The 19,772-nt window shown below is 40.2% G+C and overlaps 1 protein-coding gene across 1 annotated transcript in view; it reads left to right on the forward strand.

Annotated features, from left to right (window-relative positions):
* The window catches only part of eys (eyes shut homolog), a 200,282-nt gene that overhangs the window by 23,955 nt on the left and 156,555 nt on the right, over positions 1-19,772 (forward strand). Inside the window, exons 7-12 of the mRNA XM_069658919.1 lie at positions 208-312; positions 5,727-5,866; positions 9,168-9,331; positions 9,486-9,739; positions 12,110-12,214; positions 18,525-18,647. Of these exons, the coding sequence (XP_069515020.1) occupies positions 208-312; positions 5,727-5,866; positions 9,168-9,331; positions 9,486-9,739; positions 12,110-12,214; positions 18,525-18,647 (891 nt within the window). The remainder of the gene's footprint in view (positions 1-207; positions 313-5,726; positions 5,867-9,167; positions 9,332-9,485; positions 9,740-12,109; positions 12,215-18,524; positions 18,648-19,772) is intronic.

Genomic DNA, 19,772 nt, shown 5'->3' on the forward strand with positions numbered 1-19,772 from the left:
GAAAATATATTCCCCTGTCTTGGTATGTCAGGAAAATCTTTTTTGGGACCTTTCATTCACAGAGAACAAGGGGATTTTGGAAAGGTTGTATTTTACATAGGCAATATCCAGATAATATCTTATATGAGTAGGTCTCATTAAGAAGCTGTCTGTGAAGATTTGATACAAATGCGACTTAATGCAACGTGTTTCTCCCTCTACGCTCAGGGTCAAACTGTGAGACTGACATCAACGAGTGTGCCTCCAGCCCCTGTCAGCACAACGGCACCTGCTCTGACCTGCGTGGACACTATGAATGCCAATGTCCTGCAGGTATGTTGGGCCACGGCCAAAACTCGCACTTTGTAATAACATTTAAGTGGTATCTGTGTAAGCAGTGGTAGCAGGCAGTGCTGCAGACTTGTATGCGGTTAAGTTCCTCAGCCAGGGCCCCTCTGGCAATCTCAGTGTACAGTGAAAACCAAAGGTGGTTAGCCTTTGCCAGCAGGGTCCCAACGCTGTTTTCCTTCCTGCCTGCGGACATTAGCTAGAGAAGTCTGCATGATTTAATTCAACCCATGTTTCTTATTTATTACTAATATCCATTTTTTAGTAAAGATATTTTTCTGTCCTTTGGCTATTTTCTATTTAAATATGTTCCAGTCCACTTTCCACTATGTTTTAATAAAGCACTTTACTGCCTTTCATCATGAAAATACAAGTGATATAAAAAGTCTCCTTCTCAGCAGGCTACTGATAGCAACGTGCTTAATTGTGCAGTATGGACGCAGAAGGCACAGCCAGCGTTCTCCGCATATTATCACACAGGATCAGTTTACAGCCTCGGCCTGTGATTGATAGCCTAGAAGAATCACCCTGCTCACTGCCAGAGCTCAATAATGTAACCAAATTGTGCAACTATATTAATGAGAGTTTCATAATATTATATTATGAAACTCCCATTAATATAATTTTCCTGTAATTGCTTATTGTGCCTGACGGGCTGAGTCTGAATTTACACTCACTGAACATAAACTGATGGACCGCTCGCCGGGGCTCCATGATGTTGGCAGGGCACAGTTTGCGTGTCTGGCAGATGCTCTCGCTTTATTTACTGGAATATTTCACTGCACATACAGACCAGAGACACTGTGGGCAGAGCGTCTATGAGGCCAGTTGATGATTTTCTCACAAGAATTTACCACTGATATTTTTAGCTTGTCACTGCAAAGGGATATATAACACCAATGATTATGAAACATTGTGTTTGTTCGCTCTTGTCCATACCAGTGTTGATGAAACAGGCACAGAGACCCATAATGCATAATCAGAGTCTCTGTTTAAAGAGGGGGTATTATGCTGTTTTACATTTTACGACATGTATATAATGTTATATATGTTGGATGTTCATACTAAACGTGGGTGAAGTTAGAAATCTGTAGGTAAAGTATATTGGAGTAATCCCCTGCTAGAAAAGTCTCGAGCTGCAGGCTGCTGTGAACGCTCGCTTTCAGACAGACTTCGCCAGAGGCTTCACACTGTGATGTCACAAAGTGGAGGAACTCTATATTTGGGCGTCCGCCGAGACGCGGCACAGTTCAAGGACACACCCACCCAGCAGCTCAGTCTGCCTCGGAAACTGTTTCAATGGTTCTGCTCGTCAAGTTGGTTAAGAGTGTCTTGGAGAAAGTGTTTCTTTGGCCGTGAAGGAAAGACATCAGAGTTTACTTTTCCAAAGGACAAGAGCAGCAGACATTCATTTCAAATTGAAAAAGTGAAGTTTACTCTTTTCTGACACCTCTGTAACAGCCAAAGGGTAGGCCTCACGCCTAAAACACTGAATTCTGCATGCTTCGGAGAGCTGGCCAATCAGAACAAAGCAGGCTTGTAGGGGCGGGGTTTCTTAAAAGGACAGAGCTGACTGAGTTGTTTCAGGCAGACGCTGAATGAGGGCCTGCACAGAGCACCAGTGTGAGAAAAATGAGTTTTTATTTAACTGCAAATTATGCTAAGCTACTCCACATGTATCACAGAGTGAAATATGAAGCTTGAAATTAGCATAATACCCCACCTTTAAGGTCACATTCAGTGGGGGCAATGTGTTTTCATGAAGTTTGTCAGCCCATGAAGTGTCTAAGGTAAAACTTACCATAGTTTAAAAAAAGACTGTGAATCATAGTTGAAGTTTGCATCCATCCATCCGCCCATTTCCTTCTCAGCTTATCAGAGTTGATGGGTGCTGGAGACTTTTCCAGCCAGCTTTGTAGACGCCTGGCACACCCTAGACAGGTTGCCAGTCATACTCTGGTCTAACACACTGACAGAAAAACAAAGTCATGCCCACAGGGAATTTCTAGTTTCCAATTCACTCAACTGACATGCCTTTGAACTTTAAGAGGCAACTGGCTGAATCCTTTTGCAGACACATGTAGAAGTTGCAAAATCTTGTTAACCCCAGCTGGTTTGAATCCAGGACCTTCTAAATAACTATTAACAATACGATTATGACGCTATGTCAGAGGTGCTGGTAATTACAAAACTGACATTACAGCCAGTGACTCAAAACATTTAAAAATCCATCTCGGGCTGCAACTGTTTACTGCTGTCTTATTCATTCAGCATCAGATTATATTATACAATAATCAATTCATCATTTAGTCTGTCGAATGTCAAGGAAATGTGGAATCCAGGAAAATATGCTGAGTTGTGCAACAAAAGTGTGTGCTTGTGCTTTTTATGTGAGCATCTATGTGGAAATCTTCTGTGATGTTCGAGGAATGAGCCGGTGGGCTGATGGCTATGTCATTGAGGTTATCAAGTCGGAGCCTCCAAACACAGATGTCAAGTTGTATTAGGCCCACGATACCCCAGAAGGCTCAATAGTGAAGTGCTCCGAGCACTGATCAGTCGTGTACCATCCAAACTCTGTCTGCATATTTAGGAACATGCAGTCCATGTTGCATCACATCACCTTACATGACTTCACTTGAGCCCTTAATATCACAGCCTGCTATTCACAATGTAATTTCTGTTAGATGACAGTTAATGTGTGGTATGAATCAGTGTATATACAGCATATTATACACACCGGTACCTGCTATTCCAAAGGCTGAAGGGAGTGACAGTTGTAAATTTTTCAGGAATGTGCTAGCAAAACATATAAAATTGTATTAGCACGATAAAAACAAATGCTTTTGCCCTTTGCTCGGGGAGGTTGTGACATTAATTTCTTATAGGTGTGACTTTAGAAGGAAAGCTACTCCCACAATCCCAATTTTGACTCTTGACCCTTTTACCCAACAAAACGCTTGGACTGGATAGTGTTCACTGCTCTCCCCTTTTATCCATTTATTACACACACCTGTAAGCTAAATATTCACTTTGATTATAACCTTAATCTTAGATTATTTTTGGATTTTCATGTTTAGTAATGACAGCTCATTCAGGAGTGAATGCTCAGATTTTGTTGCTTCTCTAGCACTGCTGAATGATATTACAACATACCTGTTATATGTTAGTTTGTAATCTTTGGATGACAAAACACAATTGAAATGTGTTGGGGTTTTTTTCAGCCTACCCATATCAAGCTGCTGCTCAAATGTATAACCCCTTTTTTCGACTTGTTTTTTAATCCAGATGAGGAGGAAGTAGAAGGCATATGAAACTCCAGGAGTGTGCATGTAGCTTGCCTGTCAAAGGCACATCTACAGAAAACAAAAGGACACTATTAGAGAGCCTCAGCCAAGGCCAAAAGCCACATTATAATATATATCCAGACATGCATAGTGGTTGCGCCTGCATATCATAGCTCCATTACAGCGGCTTGCTCTTGAGTCGGATCTGCTATTATCTAGACCCTGCTATTACAAGTGGGTTATTAAAGACCAGCTCCAGTCATGTTTTAAGACATATAAAATGCTCTGCTGGAAATGATAAATTGTGTCTGATATTTTTTCTGCAAAATATGTTTAATTACCACTTAGGTAGCAAGCTGTTGAACTCCAGGTGAACACCAGGTACTCTTGAAGGTTAAAAAGTGAACTGTCGAGGGAGTGAAGCCACTGGGCTTTCTTCAGGCACACTCGCACCGAGCCAAGGATTTAGTTTAAAATGCCTTTATTGAATCAGGGCATCTCTCATAAAAAAACGTCAATATTACAGGAGTAAACGGCGACCAGTTTTGACCCTCATCGGGTAGTCCTCAGGGCATGGCTAGGAAGAGTCATGAACAGCGGCTTTCAGGGGTTTCCCTCGATATGTTTAATTACCTTGAAAAAATCCTCCCAAGGCATCTCCTCCTTCTCCCTCATTAAAAAATCCCCAATCTACATAGGCCCCGCCCACTGTGTGCTACGTTTCTCCTTTCATAAAATTACAGCCAAAAACAAAACACGTCTCTGCCATCGTTTAGTGGCAACTTGTTGAAACTTAGCTAGCTTGAAATGTAGTAATTAGTAGTAACGTTAACATAGTGTTTACTATTAGTGTGTACGTTAGCATAGCGTCACCCCGTCCATTTACAGGATTGGCTCCTTAGGTTAGTGACGTCTCAAACCTGCCAACCTGAACACGTGTTGTTCAACCTGTCCTTGGTACACTGCAGTTTAAAAGCAGACAGGCCCAGCCATGGAGATGAATGCTCATGTTGTCCCTGATATGTCTTGTAGCACATGAAGAACACCACATGGAGATGTTTACAAGGTTAAACACTTGATTTTTAATGGAGGGGGTCTTTAATATTGCATGTTTGTGTGTCAGATTCAGATTCACTTCAACTTTAATGGGTTCTTCTTCGGCCAATGCTACGCCCTTTAACCAGCCTTTAGTTAACAGCTGGGCTGTATTATAAAGTATAACCACTGTATTTGACCTTGTACTATTAATCTTAGTCAGCCAAACTTGCACAATGTGGACCAGCACTCAAAATCTCTAAAACGTGTAAGATGATTACACTGCGAGCGTTATTTGTCCACTGTCTTGACACTGAGATTAGCTGTATCTTCTATCTTAAACATGAGATAGTTTGCACACAAGCTGTTGCCTTCTCTTTGCAGCCAGAGCCGTCAGTTGCTCTTTTCAGCTGCCTCTGAAGCTGCCTTTGCTGCCTGCCGTAATCCCCGATCATGAATCCCTTACTCCCTGAGTAAACTGGAACTAGATGTGGCCACAGATCCATGGTAACGAAATTCCACCGGGCGAACTCTGGCTTTCCAGCCTTGCTACTAAATCTCATCTGTTATCTCAGCAAACCTAAGCCTCTTCCGCTCATATGCCTCATCTGCTGCATCTTCACACGGTGAAGTGACTTCCTCGATGTAAAAAAAATAGTCTGGAGGGAGCCGGACCACCGTACCAAGCAAAGTCTTGAGACATGGGGGGAATTATTAGTTTCTGGCCCATGTCTGCTTTTTGTTTTCCTACCTGCCACTGAATGTTTTATATTCTACAAACGCAATAATGCAAGTACTTACTTTAAGCCAAGCTAATGCACAATTTTCACTCATCAATAGCTGACAGAATTACTTGATGCTAGTTCATCCTCCATTCTACTTTTTGTTATGTCAAATTTATCTGCCCAGGCAAATAATCAGGGATATTTTCTGATACATGTGCTCTGGTCATGTCTCTAAGGTCATGAGGTCATATAAGGTTCACAAAGGTCATATTCCTGACCTTCTGGATCATAGTGGTGCCCTATGATCCCTGAACTGCATCGACATGACCTGCAGTTGAATCTTTTCTTTCAGGTTTTCTGGGAGAGAACTGTGAGATTGACATCGACGCTTGTGCTCTACCCGACAACAAATGCCCAGCGAAGACTCGGTGTTTGGATCTCCCAGCTGGCCTTGACTTTACCTGCCGCGTACCCTGCCCTCAAAACCTTCAAGTGGGTAAAAACTTCTTAATGGTTTTATTGGTTCTCCATGTCTGCTGTTCTGTATCCACATGTTAAAAATCCCTTTTAGAGAGCTACTGTGTGTTTCTCTGAGAACAGTGCAGCAACGTTATCACAACAGTCAGGAACCATGATACAAAAAGCACCTCAGCCAGTCACCTTCACATACAAGGTATACAGGTGAATGTAATAGAGTTACAAAATAACATACTTAAGACAAACAAGACTGCGAGGGCTCGTGCGTTGTAAAGGACTATGAGTATAAATATAGTTATGGATAGAAATACAGTATGTAATAAAAATGTGTGCATTGTCACTGCAATAGTTCCTGTGCCACTGTAGTTCTGGGTGGATACTCGCCTGCAGGCTGCCATTTAGTTCCAGACAATAGACTTCTTCTAAGTTCTTCTAGTTACTTCAGAATTAAAGCGTGGGCTACAAAGCCTTTTATCCAAGTCGGGTAATCATCGCAACAGAGCTTCATTTAAAGCCTTTGCTGACTATTTACATTACTTCTAACAGCAAGCCTACACCTCATTAAAACACTGGCTAACTCCTGTAAACCAATTTATTGCAGAAGTAGACTGAGAAACTGAAAATAAAACGGACAAACCTTTGTTATTTTAAACACTGAACACAACCTTATGTGCTGCATCCTCTGAACACAACAGGGTAGCCTGAAACACAGAAGCCGAAGAAAAAGTCCCTCTCCTAATTTAGTAATTTTTGAGTCACATCAGCCAGCTTGGTTCATCATTTGTTCATGAAAATCAAACAAATGGGACAAAGACAAGCCGTTTAGCTAGCTAGTGTTGTTGTTCAACATACTGTCAAACTATATTAAAGCTCCTGTGAGGAGTTTTTTGGTGGTTATGAAACAGACTAAAATGAATAATGCATCTATATAACCTCTAAAAGCAAGCGAGAGCAACAGTAACCAGATTGATTCATTCTATATAGAAATTTTAAAGCCTGAAACTGCTGCCGAGGGGTCGTTGTCGGACAAGGAGATTAACAGCATGTGGGCGAAACAGCTTTTGTTTACATTTTCCACAGCAAAGATTCTCGATGAGTTATGTTTTTAAATGTTTAAAGTAAGCAGTCACCAAGAAACACTACTTACAGGTGTACCGGACAAGATCTGCAAAGAGATAATGGGTACTTCCTTGTCCACAGGGGACGCTAAGAGAAAGGTTCCTCACAGGAGCTTTAAGTTTATGTCAACCATAGGCCACAGTGTTTCTGACTTTGAAGCTTGCTTTCATGCGTTAAAGCTCAGTTAAAGCGCATTAGAAATATCTCCGGTCGTATCAAAGATCAATTCCATTTGTTTGAGTGGTGAACAACGTTTCTGTTTTATTAGAACTTTATTGGATTGAAATGATTATTTCAGGCATTAGTCAAACCCTGTGGTGTCGGCATGGGAACAGATTGAAGGATTGTTACACACTTAGGATTTTAATAGCAAAAAGCATCAAAAAAAGTTAAAGTCGAGGTGAAATGAAAAATGTAATTTTAATCCTTTTAGATCACATCCCCGGTAATATTGTGCCTCTATTTGACAATATAGGCCAAAAAAAAATACAGAAAATCCATTTCTTCGTATTCTTATATCAAAATCTGATCATTTTTTCTTCCGGTAAAACTAAATTTCCCGCGTGCTTACGTAAGTTAGCACCAAACAATTTCAACCAATCAATCTGCAACATTTAGCCGCAGAGCACCAAGAACGCTCGGTCAGTTAGCTAGCTACTGCGCTGTGGAGTCTGTCTACGCCCACTTCTCAACGATCAAGTCAAATCCCTCTAATGATATGTCCCGCCTGCACGTCCTGTTTCACTCGGAAATACGTCAGCTCGACTTTAATGGACTTATTTTTTTTACTTTTGTAAGTGACCATGGTAAAATCCACATAATGCCCTTCTGTAATCAGGAGTTTATGGCCTGTTCTTAAGCAACGATCTCCATATGCACGTTATCCGTAAATTCCTGATAATGAACACCTTGTACTGCATGATGCCATTCACAGAATTCATACTGATATCTAATCAAGCTGATGGTACGTTATGAAAGCCTTTATATATGAGCAGTGTGACTCTTTGGCATTTTAACTTCATCAAACCATGATTGCAGACAAATGCAGAAAGTTAGTTACAGACTCCCAATAGAGCTCCCAAAAGATCCACACACTGAATCCTAAAATAGAGTTAAGTTAAATGAGAAGGTTTCAAATATTAATTCAGTATCTTATTTCTAAAATGCAGAGTAATCCTTGTTGTACACTGGGATAAGAATAAGCATAAGTCCCGCAGGAAGATTGACGGCAAATACGATAATCCATAAACACGGCAATCAGCTGGTGCTGAATCTGTGGAGTATGTTGGTTTACCCGGGAAGAAAGCTGTGTTAAATTCTGACTAATGAGGGAATTCATTGCTTTCCTGTGACTTTTATTGTTCAATATGAAATGCTGTGTGAAACATAAAACACAATGGTGTTCTGACTCATTCAATTGTTGTTAAGTAAATGATTCTGATACCGTTACCTCACAGTAAACTGTATGCTGTAAAATTTAAACCTTTCTTGATTTTAATTTTGCTTAAACACAAGCAGATTTTTTAGGAGTCATGGTGGAAGAAGATAAAAATGGAACGGTGGGACTGTTTTCTGCTTTTGGCATGCACAAGGGGAGCGCATTTACAGGAATGAAAAGGCCTCTTGCCATCTAAATGGATGAGTGCATCTGAAGATATGCAATGTCTGTATTTTTGAAACTGCAAAGTGAAGAGAGGAGCTTCTTCAGATGACAGATGGAGATGATCACTCACTGTGGAGAAAGGCTTGTGTTGGCCCCCTTACAGAAATGGCATGATGGCTGCATTATACACCTTCCTGCAAGCCAGCTCTTCCTCTGCCCCTTTGTTTACCCTGTACTATATATACACATGTAGCAGCTAGCAGGCGTATCTGTTCTGTTACAGAGAACACTTGGGAGGTTTAGCCCTCAACGACCATTGATCTTGTCGTGTAAGACATGATGTAGACGCTTCGTGGAATACAGAATAAAAGCATGAATCTGTATTCATGAGTGTGTCAGGTGGCTGTGATGAAGCTCATTTTGAGGCAGCCGGGAGCGAGACATGATTAGGGGTTGCATTCTGAAATAATGGTTATATTTCTGACCAGCATGGGCTCGGTCCAACCTCAGACATTACCACACAAAATGAAGCGATTTCACTCTTGCACCTGAAGCATGACGATTGTATATGACAGCTCTATTGTCTATCAACAGCCGTGTGCCAACGGAGGACGCTGCGTGTTGAATAATGCCAGCAGCTACACCTGCATCTGCGCGCCTGGTTGGACCGGTCCAAACTGCCGTATAAATGTCAACGACTGTGTTCAACATTGGTGTCAAAACGGAGCTACATGTGTGGATGAGATTGATGGTTACAGGTGAGTGTTGAAGTCTTGATTGTCTTCGGGCTATTCAGGCAGGAGAATGTCAATGATTGTAAAAGTCGTGACATTTACTGTTCTCTCCCTTCAGGCGCGAAAGAATTCTTCTAACTCTATACAGTATTAAGAAATTCTCTTTATGTGTCCACAGCTGCGTTTGTCCCAGAGGACACACAGGCGTCTACTGTGAAGAGGACATTGATTACTGTGTTGGTCATCGCTGCTCTGAGCATGGGGTTTGTGTGGACCAGCAGTCTAACTTCACCTGCCGCTGCATGCTCGGATTTGAAGGATCGCTCTGTGAACTGGAAACAAATGAGTGCAACAGCTTCCCCTGCGCAAGCGGTGCCACCTGTGTGGACCTAATCAGTGATTATCGGTGCCACTGTCCCCCGGGGTTTGAGGGTATGAGACCATCTGATGTGAATGTGAGCCTATTTACAGCCATTAGTACGGCCAGACACAGGACTGTCGGTTTCTAATGCAGCTTTAAGTCTTTAAATGTTAAGATATTAGAAACAACAATATGCAGCTTTGACACAGAATTTTCAGCAGGATTTATATTTGATATAAAAACACAGAAGCCCTATGCAGACATGCATTCATACATTTTATTTACTCAGTTTTCCCGTGACAACGACTTATTTCCGGTTGTTATCTTGAGATCTCAACTTATTTATCTATTTATTTAGGAATAACAAATCTGGTTTTCCATTAAAACGGATTCCTTTATCTCATTATCTTTAGATAACAAAGCTTTTTTTCTCGCACCACTGTAACGTAACCTCTAAAGACACTTCAAAAGTCGCCCAATTCAGCTGGAAAAACCGCGGACCTGGCAACCTTGTCTTCGCATCACATGAAGCTTTAATCATGAAGCCTGATGCCCCTCTAAAGCTCTGTGTTTATCAGTGAAATAACTAAATTACACAGCCTATGGACATATGACAGCCTGTGGAGACATAGTTTATACTTTAAGCGTGCGCAGAAATACGGACGGATCGCAACGTTATGATTCAGGTATGAGCATTAAAACACACACAGGTCTGTGTCATATCTGCTCCTCTCCTCACGTCTGTTTCCTCCTCGCACGGCATGATTACTCTGATAAATTATGCGTGGATCACCTCCGGCTCATCTCTTGTATTTTATGCTTTATAACGGGTTTTCACAGAAATACGGGGCCGATCGCAACCCTATTAAGTCAGGGGCAGAGCCTGAGAAACACACAGATCAGTCACTGCGCTGCGTGATTATTAACTTCTCACTGCTGGATCACATTATAAATTCAGATAAACTGCTAGGATCACACTGTCGATCATCTGTCTCTGACCCGCGCCGTCCCTCTCGTCAGCTCATCCTGTATTAAAAACTTGCGTGTTACCGTGATTTATGCGCTTAATTATCCTGTTATCGCGAGAAAACCAGCTTTGTTATCCCCCAATAAAATAAGAAAAATAAGCAGAGATCTCAAGAAAACAACTGGAAATGACTCATTTTTTACTTCAGAAATCTCGGAGTAATGTTTGGATGCATGCCTGCTTAGGGCTTCCTTAATTAAAGCTTAGACAAGAAGTTAAAGCAGTTTTGTCCTAATGTTTCTTAATAGTGCTGCAAAGGTGATCTTGTGAAAATCCTTGCTGTTATGCACATGCTGTTATTGTAGATGCATTATTTGATCATTTTATGATGTTTTTAGTATAGACTAATTTAAAGTAACCTGTTAACATGAAGTATTTTCATGGTAAATGTTTGTTATCTGTACATAGAGAGCCCTGTAGACCACATTCAAAGTCCTTGTATGTGTACACATGCCTGGCCAATAAAGCCGATTTTAATTCTAATTTGAATCACAATCTGAACAGAAAATTTCATTAAACTTCAAAGAACTATCTAACCCTATTTTATGAAAAACCTGGTGTGTAAAAATCTATTTAATATACAGTATATTTATTGTATTTAATTGTAAGACATTTGGCATAATGGGCCAAATTGTGTGCTGCTATCGCCAGTCTCGTCCATATGTTATGAGGAATGTGTAAATTGAATAGTGGTGCAGTTATGTGTGAGCCCTTAAATTAATTAATTTATGCTGGCATAACAATCTGTCTCAGTATCATCAAGGTGGGTGTCTCGTACTGTATATTTAGGCTGGAGGTGGCGTCAGCAGCTACCTTAATTATGGGAAGATCTTACAGTACATGATTAGCGGAGCACTTGCCAGTGTGTGGGGTCATGATGGCAAAAGTGCAATTACCTTTGGTGGAGAGAGCAGTGCAGAGAGGAGAGCAGAGCCTGAGGTTGTCAGGCTGTTAGTTCTCTGTGAGCTCTGTGGTTCATAGAGAACTAAAAGGGCTAAAATATCGCCTTAGGCCAGACCTAGTGGGGCTTTTAATTTGTCAGTAAAGCCTAAAAAGGATTCCATATCTAACTCTGGCCCAAAGGATACTAAAATTGAAGTTTGACCATTTGTGCATGCAAGAGAAACACATAATCATTCATCACATTTTGAGCCAGTGGAATTAAAAGTAATCAGCTGCCTCATGATATAAAATCCTGTCGTCAATAAACGAGGTGCAATTTATTGTTGTGCTTCATGTGTTAAAGGTTGTTGTTGTTAGAATTAATATTACAGCACCAACTTTAATTTATTTTCCAATCATTTTCGCATGTCCTCTGTGGCAGAAAGTGTTTTAGTATCAACATATTTCAGCCAGTATTCCCTGTGACGTAAATGAATAGACTTTGTTTGTTTATCTCTCTTTTGTCCTGCAGGAAGGGCCTGCTCTGAGAATGTAAATGATTGCTGGTCGCAGCCTTGTCTAAATGGAGGCTCGTGTATAGATCTGATAAATGACTACATTTGTCATTGTCCTCTTGGTAAGTACCAGCTACTTGTGTTATATTGAGCATGTTTACAAAAATATCATGCCATTAATTCTCAGTGTACTGTACCATGGGAATATATGAAAAGTTTGTTTCTCGTACGTTTACGCACTTGTTCTTCAAGATGTTCAAGATGTGCTTCTGCAGATAGCAAAGAAAGGAATTATAAGTATCACCAGTCATTTGACATTTTGAATGCAGGTTAGAAACCAGCAAATTAAAGGAGCAGTTCCCCCCTGGAAAAAGCCACGGTCAGTCAAAGCTGGTGTTCTCTGTAATCGATTGAAGTAATAATATTTGAAATTGGCGCCATAGCTGTGGAGAAAGTTTTACAAACAGCTCGTGGTTTCACCCATTCTACATTCCTACAACACCCAGCGTGCATTGCGCCCCTCCCTCTGAGAGGAACGGCCCAGCGAGAGACGCTGGAGTGAAATACTACCGTTTTCCAGTCAAGGACATTGATCGCTGCGGGCAATGGCTCAGAGCGGTACAGAATCCGAAATACGGCGAGAATATACCGGTGAATCGTCTAAAAAACCTTCAGGTCTGCAGTCCACATTTCAAACCTGACAATTTTGAATGAGACATGACATCAGAGGCGGGCGTCCTAGATGAACAAAGTGTAGTTTAGTGAGCTCCCTGGCCTCCGCCAGATGACGCGTTTCTGTTGGAGGTTTTCCAGGACCTATTTGAGAAGCGGATAGCGTCCTCCAAAGGCACAGAGCCAAATTGCATTTTTTCCCTAGCATTATGGAACTGGCCCTTTAAGCTTCTGAAAACAGTCCTCACAAATTAAATATAACAGAGTAACTTGTTTAGGAACAAGGCTTAGAAAATCGACATCAGTAGGCACCGTTTCTCGCTAAGCATTGATGCATGTAAACATGATGTCCCTAATTAGAGAGCTATTTTTCCAGCTTTTTCCTTTAATGAAGGGACACCATGTTTTACACATTTCTATATGTAAGGCATTTTATAACACATGTTCCACAAAGGATCCATAATCAGCCTATAATAGAGGGAGGTGTAGCAGCCCTCAGTGTGCGGCTGATTTTACTATGCCCTCCGGTAATGAAATACCTAATCACTGCTTGATTGCATGAGTCAGAGTGCCAGAGCCAGCCCACTTGGCATTAAAAGTCCAATGTCACATTGAGTAGCAAACAGCTGCAATCCACAGAACAGGGTTTACAGACTAATATTTGGTATATAAAACCCACAGCACACAGGTGTTCACAGGACACAGAACACACTCGGGCACAGAGCAATAGGTCTGTTTTTGATCATTGTCTTAACCCTTTGAAAACAGAGATCCCACGCGTTTGTTGTCTCACATGATCCAGTTTAAGTGGATCTAAATTGATAACTGTAACAGAGGCTTTATTCTGCAACAGAAATCGAAGGCTTCGGCCTTTGTCACGTTGTGTTTGTTGATGACGTCATTGTGTTATGTTACATGCAGTGCAAAACATGTGCAAAGGCATGGGAAGCAGCGGGTGGCTGCAATGTGGCCACAGAAATCATTGTTTGCATAATTCTGTTGAAATTATATATATATATATATATATATATTTGTATATATATATATTATAAATGAAAACCAAAATAGCGAAAGAATAACCTCCCAAATTTTAGGGATTTGAAACATTTGTATTTAACATCAACGTGTGATCTGTATTTCTATTGCAGATGGAAATCAGATCTCGTTTGAACTTCCCTCTTAAAAATGAGAAAATGTCAAAAACTTGAAAGATTACAAAGTTCAAAAAACTTGTTAAGAACTATTATTCTCATGTTTCTACATTTAGAATCCTCTTTGATCAATATGTTTTATGGGTTTATTTAAATAAATCTGGTGAAAACGCAAGTGAAATGTTTTTTTATTGATGCCACAATTTAAAAACTTTTAACAATTATTGTGGTTTATTAATTTACATAACATTTGAGCTTCCGAGTTATGACATAACACGAAGCAAACAACAATGTAGGCTCAGGAAATCAGATCTTCTTTGAACTCTGCTCTTAAAAATTTGAATATTTCAAAAAACTTGAAAGTTTATAAAGTTCAAACAACTTTAGTCTAAGGAAATATTTTGTTCAATTGTGGGGCTGCACAGTGGTGCAGTGGTTAGCGCTGGGATTTCCTCCAGCCCCCCCCCCCGTGACCCTGAACAGGATAAGCGGTTTAGAAAACGGAAGGATGGATGCTGAAATCGTCTTTGCTCAATATGTGCTGTAGGTTTATTTATCAGAATCAGATGAAAACACAAGTGGTTTTTATTTAACTGATACCACTATTTCTAACTTTTATCAATTCTTGTGGTTTATTTATTTACATAACCTCTGAGCTTAGGTGGTACCACTTCTAGAGATATGCATTTGAAGATACATCAAGAAATGACCACTGTGGGAGACACGATGACGTGTCTGAAAGGTGGGCGTTGATGTCATTCGGACACTGGTTGCTGTAACGCACTGGCGGACTAATTTTTATCGCAGAGTTCAAAGCGTTAGATCTTAACTGAAGCACGGGTGACACTGCACATTTGACTTTATATCTTTTGAAAGTTTACCTTAGAAGTTATTTTGTTTAAATGAGATGTAGTGAAACAATTGTGCATTGTGCATCTTGTTTCCAGCCCTCTGTACCTTTCCCTCAGCCAAACGTCCCTTTATTTTACTGCACCATCCATCATTACAAAGATGGTTGATGTCATTAAAACATTTACTGCCTGGAAACACGTGCAGCACCTGTTACATGGTGTGTTTTTATGACATAATGGGTGCAGTAAATGCATCACTGTAAATTATCTGCTCTTATTACTTTTCTGCATTTTGCTCAAATTCAATTTGTGCCAAAACAGAACCCCGATGTGTCGCTACAGCTCCCATTACTGTTTTTATTTCATTGACAGATTTATAGACAGATGTATTTGATCACTTTATCTTTTCAAAAATTCAGTTAGATTAATGGTCTGTCAGGTTCGCTTGCTCCTCCATACAAAAACAGAAAAGGATTATGAAGACTATCACTATTTTTCCTGTGTTCAGCTACAGTACAGTATGTCTTTGTTTTCCATTGGGTTCTAATTATTGCAAAATTTTTAAAGGCATTTTTATGAGTCGAACATCAGAAGAAATTTATTAATAATCTCTCAGGGTTTCTTCAGCCAAGGTTGAGCAATCCTGTAAATGTTGTTCTAGTGAAAGAAAACACACAAGTTTAATCTGCATCTGGATCTGCGTCAAAACACACATACAGTGATTGGCAGTCGTGCTAATTAGTCGATGGCATGGTTTCTGGAGAAATCCTGTCACGACTGAGTCAACACAATAACCAGGAAGTTAGTAGCATTTTATTCATGATTCTGTTTTCCTGCCGGTTTTATTTGCAGTGTTACCTTACAGTGTGCATTTTATTGAGACTCATTAAGCAAGTATGACATTTACTTTAACCTTACAGGGGAAAGAAGTCTTAAACTAATAACAGGAAATTTGATATAACTTAATGAGCTTACTTTTTAAGTGACTCATCCATAAAAGTTATGCAACAAATGCAACAAAGATAAGAAGTAATAATCTCGAAGATTTTCAGTAAATAAATGTCTCTGAAGTCACTTTCTATCGCCGAATGAGGTAAAACAATGGTGATGGAGCCTATGGCCCACTGATGAACGCCCGACTGGGTGTCTGTGGCGACTTTTGCGGGAAAAATCACAAGCTGGGCCCAGTTAGTGACGCGTTTTCCATCAGCCAGCAGTGGTTGGTCTGCCAGAGAGGGTAGGCGGAGCTAAGCGGCTGCTTTTCCACTCTCTGCAAGTGTTGCGAGTAAACAGTAATCTACTATGGCTGAACAAACAAAGAAAAGATGGATGACTACAGATACAACTTCAAAAATAAGTGAAAATCCAAAGAAAAAGAAACAAACTTGACGCTCAGATGAAGCCAAACAGTCTGAAAAGGAAAGCGACCGTCAGCGAGGAAAATCAAGAGTTACAACTGGAGCCAACCGTGGACGTCACACATGCAACACTGTCTGGATATCTGTGTGCTCCCGCAATTACCGTATACCGCCACAGGTGCCGCCAAAGAGAACGGAACTGAGATCTTCGAAATTACAACTTCAAGTTAAGGAGGAGGTTGAGATTTAGTTCAAGTCAGGACATTCAAAATGTTTTGGTGCCAATGGACATGATGTAAACAGATTTATCTAAAACATAGTAATCCATAAAGACTTCATTATAGGATAGATTACTTCATTTTGATCAAAATACCACTCTTTCCTGACCTGACCTGACACTTAAATTATATTCTGCGCTGCCTTTACCCTGCTAACATACACAGAAAGATGATAAATATAACCTCCTCGGTGGCCGTAATGAGCTTAACCAGCTAAATCCAGGTTTCATAATTGTACACCGCCATTAGCCATGTTTTATTTATTAAACTTAATTTGATGATTTTGATCCAAGAACATGATTTTCAGCTCAGTGAAGCAAGCAGACAATGTTGATTAGAGATGATAAAATATGCTGATGACGAGCAGTTATCCAGGCCAAGGAGGCGTAGTTATGACCCATGGCTGCGATCATTAACCGCCGAACATGTGTGCATTTACCAAAACATCAAAGCACATCTTATCATTTAAATTTTTTTTTTTTACTTTCTGCCTTTCTCTTTGCAGCTGAGTTGAGCTGAGCCGCTGGTGGCTGTCAGATAGAAAAGGAAGTCCCATTTGGAGAGTGTGACACTGTAAATGTGACATTCCTTCATGCAACATTAACCTCAGAGTGAATTGCATGCACAATTGGTTATTAAACACTTCTGAAACACTCTGTTGGAGGCAATAGCCGTCCATTAACTAGTGAAGGCAATACATAATATGATGAGAAAAGGGTAGTTGGAAGGTCATCAAACATCTAGATAGATGTGTTGGTGTAAAGCACGCTGCTCTGGATATGATGTAAAGACAGAAGCAGGCTGCTTGCAGCAAGAAATACATAATCTCGTACTGCTGTTCTGTGACTTTATTCAAGGCTTGATAAAGGGGATTTGCATTAGAATGTGATGTTTGGAATATTTCACTCCTTTTCTAGAGAGTGAGACCTTATTTGCAGCACACAGATGCACACAGATGAGTGTGACGGGAGGTGTGGGTACATCTCCTCCTGTTACGAGGTTTTTGGTTAGCATGGGTATGAAAATTCGAATTATTTTGCTTCACTAAACTTAAAGGAGCAATTTGCCCCTGGAAAAAGCCACTGTCAGTCAGAGCTGGTGTTCTCTGTGATCGATAGAAGCAATAATATTTGAAATTGGCGCCATAGCTGTGGAGAAAGTTGTACAAACAGCTCGTGGTTTCGCCCGTTCTACATTCCTACAACACCCAGCGTGCATTGCGCCCCTCCCTCTGAGAGGAACGGCCCAGCGAGAGACGCTGGAGTGAAACACTACTGTTCCGCTGCAGGCAATTGCTCAGAGCGGTACAGAATCCGAAATACAGCGAGAATCTTCCAATGGATTGTCTAAAAAATCTTCGGGTCTGCAGTCTACATTTCAAACCTAAACGAGACATGATATCAAGGCGGGCGTCCTAGATTGAGGAAGTGTAGTTTAGCAAGCAATCTGGCGGAGGTTTTCCAGCGCTCATTGAAGCGGATAGGGCCCTCCAAAGGCACAGAGTGAAACTGCATTTTTTTCCCTACCATACTGGCATTAGCTCCCCATAATAGCATGATAGGACTGAGGTTGAAAATCGGCGAACTGGCCCTTTAAATACTCTGTTACTCCATTCAGTAAATGTCCCCGCCTTTATGAACCTAACTATTTAATGCTAAAATTCTTCCCATCATTACCTGATGTTCATTGTGTGATGTCAGTGAAAAAAGCGCTATAATCTATTTCTGGATTCTTCCTTTTAAGTCATCTTTAGTTGTTCAATCACTCGTAATGATATCAGCCTCACCATCTGTCTGAGCTTTATTTATAACAATAGATATTGACAGGGGTATCTATCAGTGACATGCAGACGTGCATTTGGTGGGGCAGATAAATGTGATATAGATCAGTTTGGTGGGGTGGGTCTCTGTCAATGATTCACTCAATTAGCATACTGCATAGCAGGTAGATTGCAAGGGCAAGAATCAATACCCCCATTAATCCGCTAAAGAAAAGGTGTCTTTACCTAATAAAACGTACAGCCACATATATATATGTGTTGCTTATATGTGTGTTACTGTTTATTCAGGTCTGTTTCTTATTTTACAAGGTTTTCTTTCTCTTGTTTCTCTCTTCATTACAGGGTTCAAGGGGAAAGACTGCTCTGTTGACATTGACCTTTGCTCTTTTGGACTGTGCACTGAACATACATTAATATGCGCTGAGACCAAGGGTGGACAGAACGTCTCTTGCACATGTAAAAGAGGTGAGTGAGACCTGAAACAGGTATAAGATTTCAAGATTCAAGATATTTATTGTCACTCCGGTTATACAGGTACAACTGTGTAAAATTCTTTAGCCGGGGGCTCTATTTAAAAAGGGGTACGTAATAAATATAACAGACATAAAATATATATAATAAAAAAGGGAACTGGTACTTAAAATCGAATAAGAAATTTAGAGGAAAAAAGAGGTAAATATACTATATATATATCTAAGGCAAAAAATTATGTTCATTTAAGGGGGTAGGCAGAAATATAAAATATACAAATATATACATTCAAGGGTCAAGTGTGTATTGCATAAGTGGTGCAAGGGATTTGTCAGGCTAAAAGTAGAACATTTGTTCATGATAATACTTTTTTTCTGAGTTTGAAAAGCCTGAAATCCCAACAAATTCACAAATGCAAATTTATCTAGATCCTCTCGGTTCATTTTCCATTTTCAAGGCACGTTTTCAGCAGGCCCTGACTTAAATGCTTTTGGAAGCTACATTATAATCAGAGCAACGAAACTCAGCAGTAGGCTGCTCGGCGAAGTAGCTAGTTCCAGCATAAAATTCATACGGCTTCTAAATCAATGCAATACTATGGACTAAACATAAGAAGTAGACATAATAAGGAAGTGCCTTAAAACTGCATTCAAAAAAAGCTTGAGCACAGTCTGCTGGGCACGATAAATGGCACAGCAACACAGAAAATATATATTATTTATAAGCATGAGTTATGTCAAATGTAACCCCTCTTATACAGAGACCTGCAGAGACCAAACACAATCTTTTTTATCTGGCTGCAAATGTGTGATTTGTTGTCATTTGGTTATGTGTAAATGAAACAATTATCACATGGAATATATAATAATATTGAAATTGTAATTTCATTTTTAAAAAACTCAGCGCTCTAAACAGATGACCCTGCCAATTAGAGTCACCGCATCATTGTTTATCTCAATTTGTGACTCCCAATTGCAGTGAATAATACATTCATTCGGCACTTCACCTTTTTAGGGCATTTTGTCTTCTTCAGTTAATCAGATATCGTGATGTATCGTTATATGATTGTCTTCCAATATATCAATTATCGCAGAATCGCTGTATCGTGATATTATCGTT

Source organism: Semicossyphus pulcher, unplaced genomic scaffold (assembly GCF_022749685.1).
Source record: "Semicossyphus pulcher isolate SPU_LCO1_2020_fin unplaced genomic scaffold, fSemPul1.0.p SCAF_12, whole genome shotgun sequence".
In the NCBI taxonomy this organism is placed as follows: domain Eukaryota; kingdom Metazoa; phylum Chordata; class Actinopteri; order Labriformes; family Labridae; genus Semicossyphus; species Semicossyphus pulcher.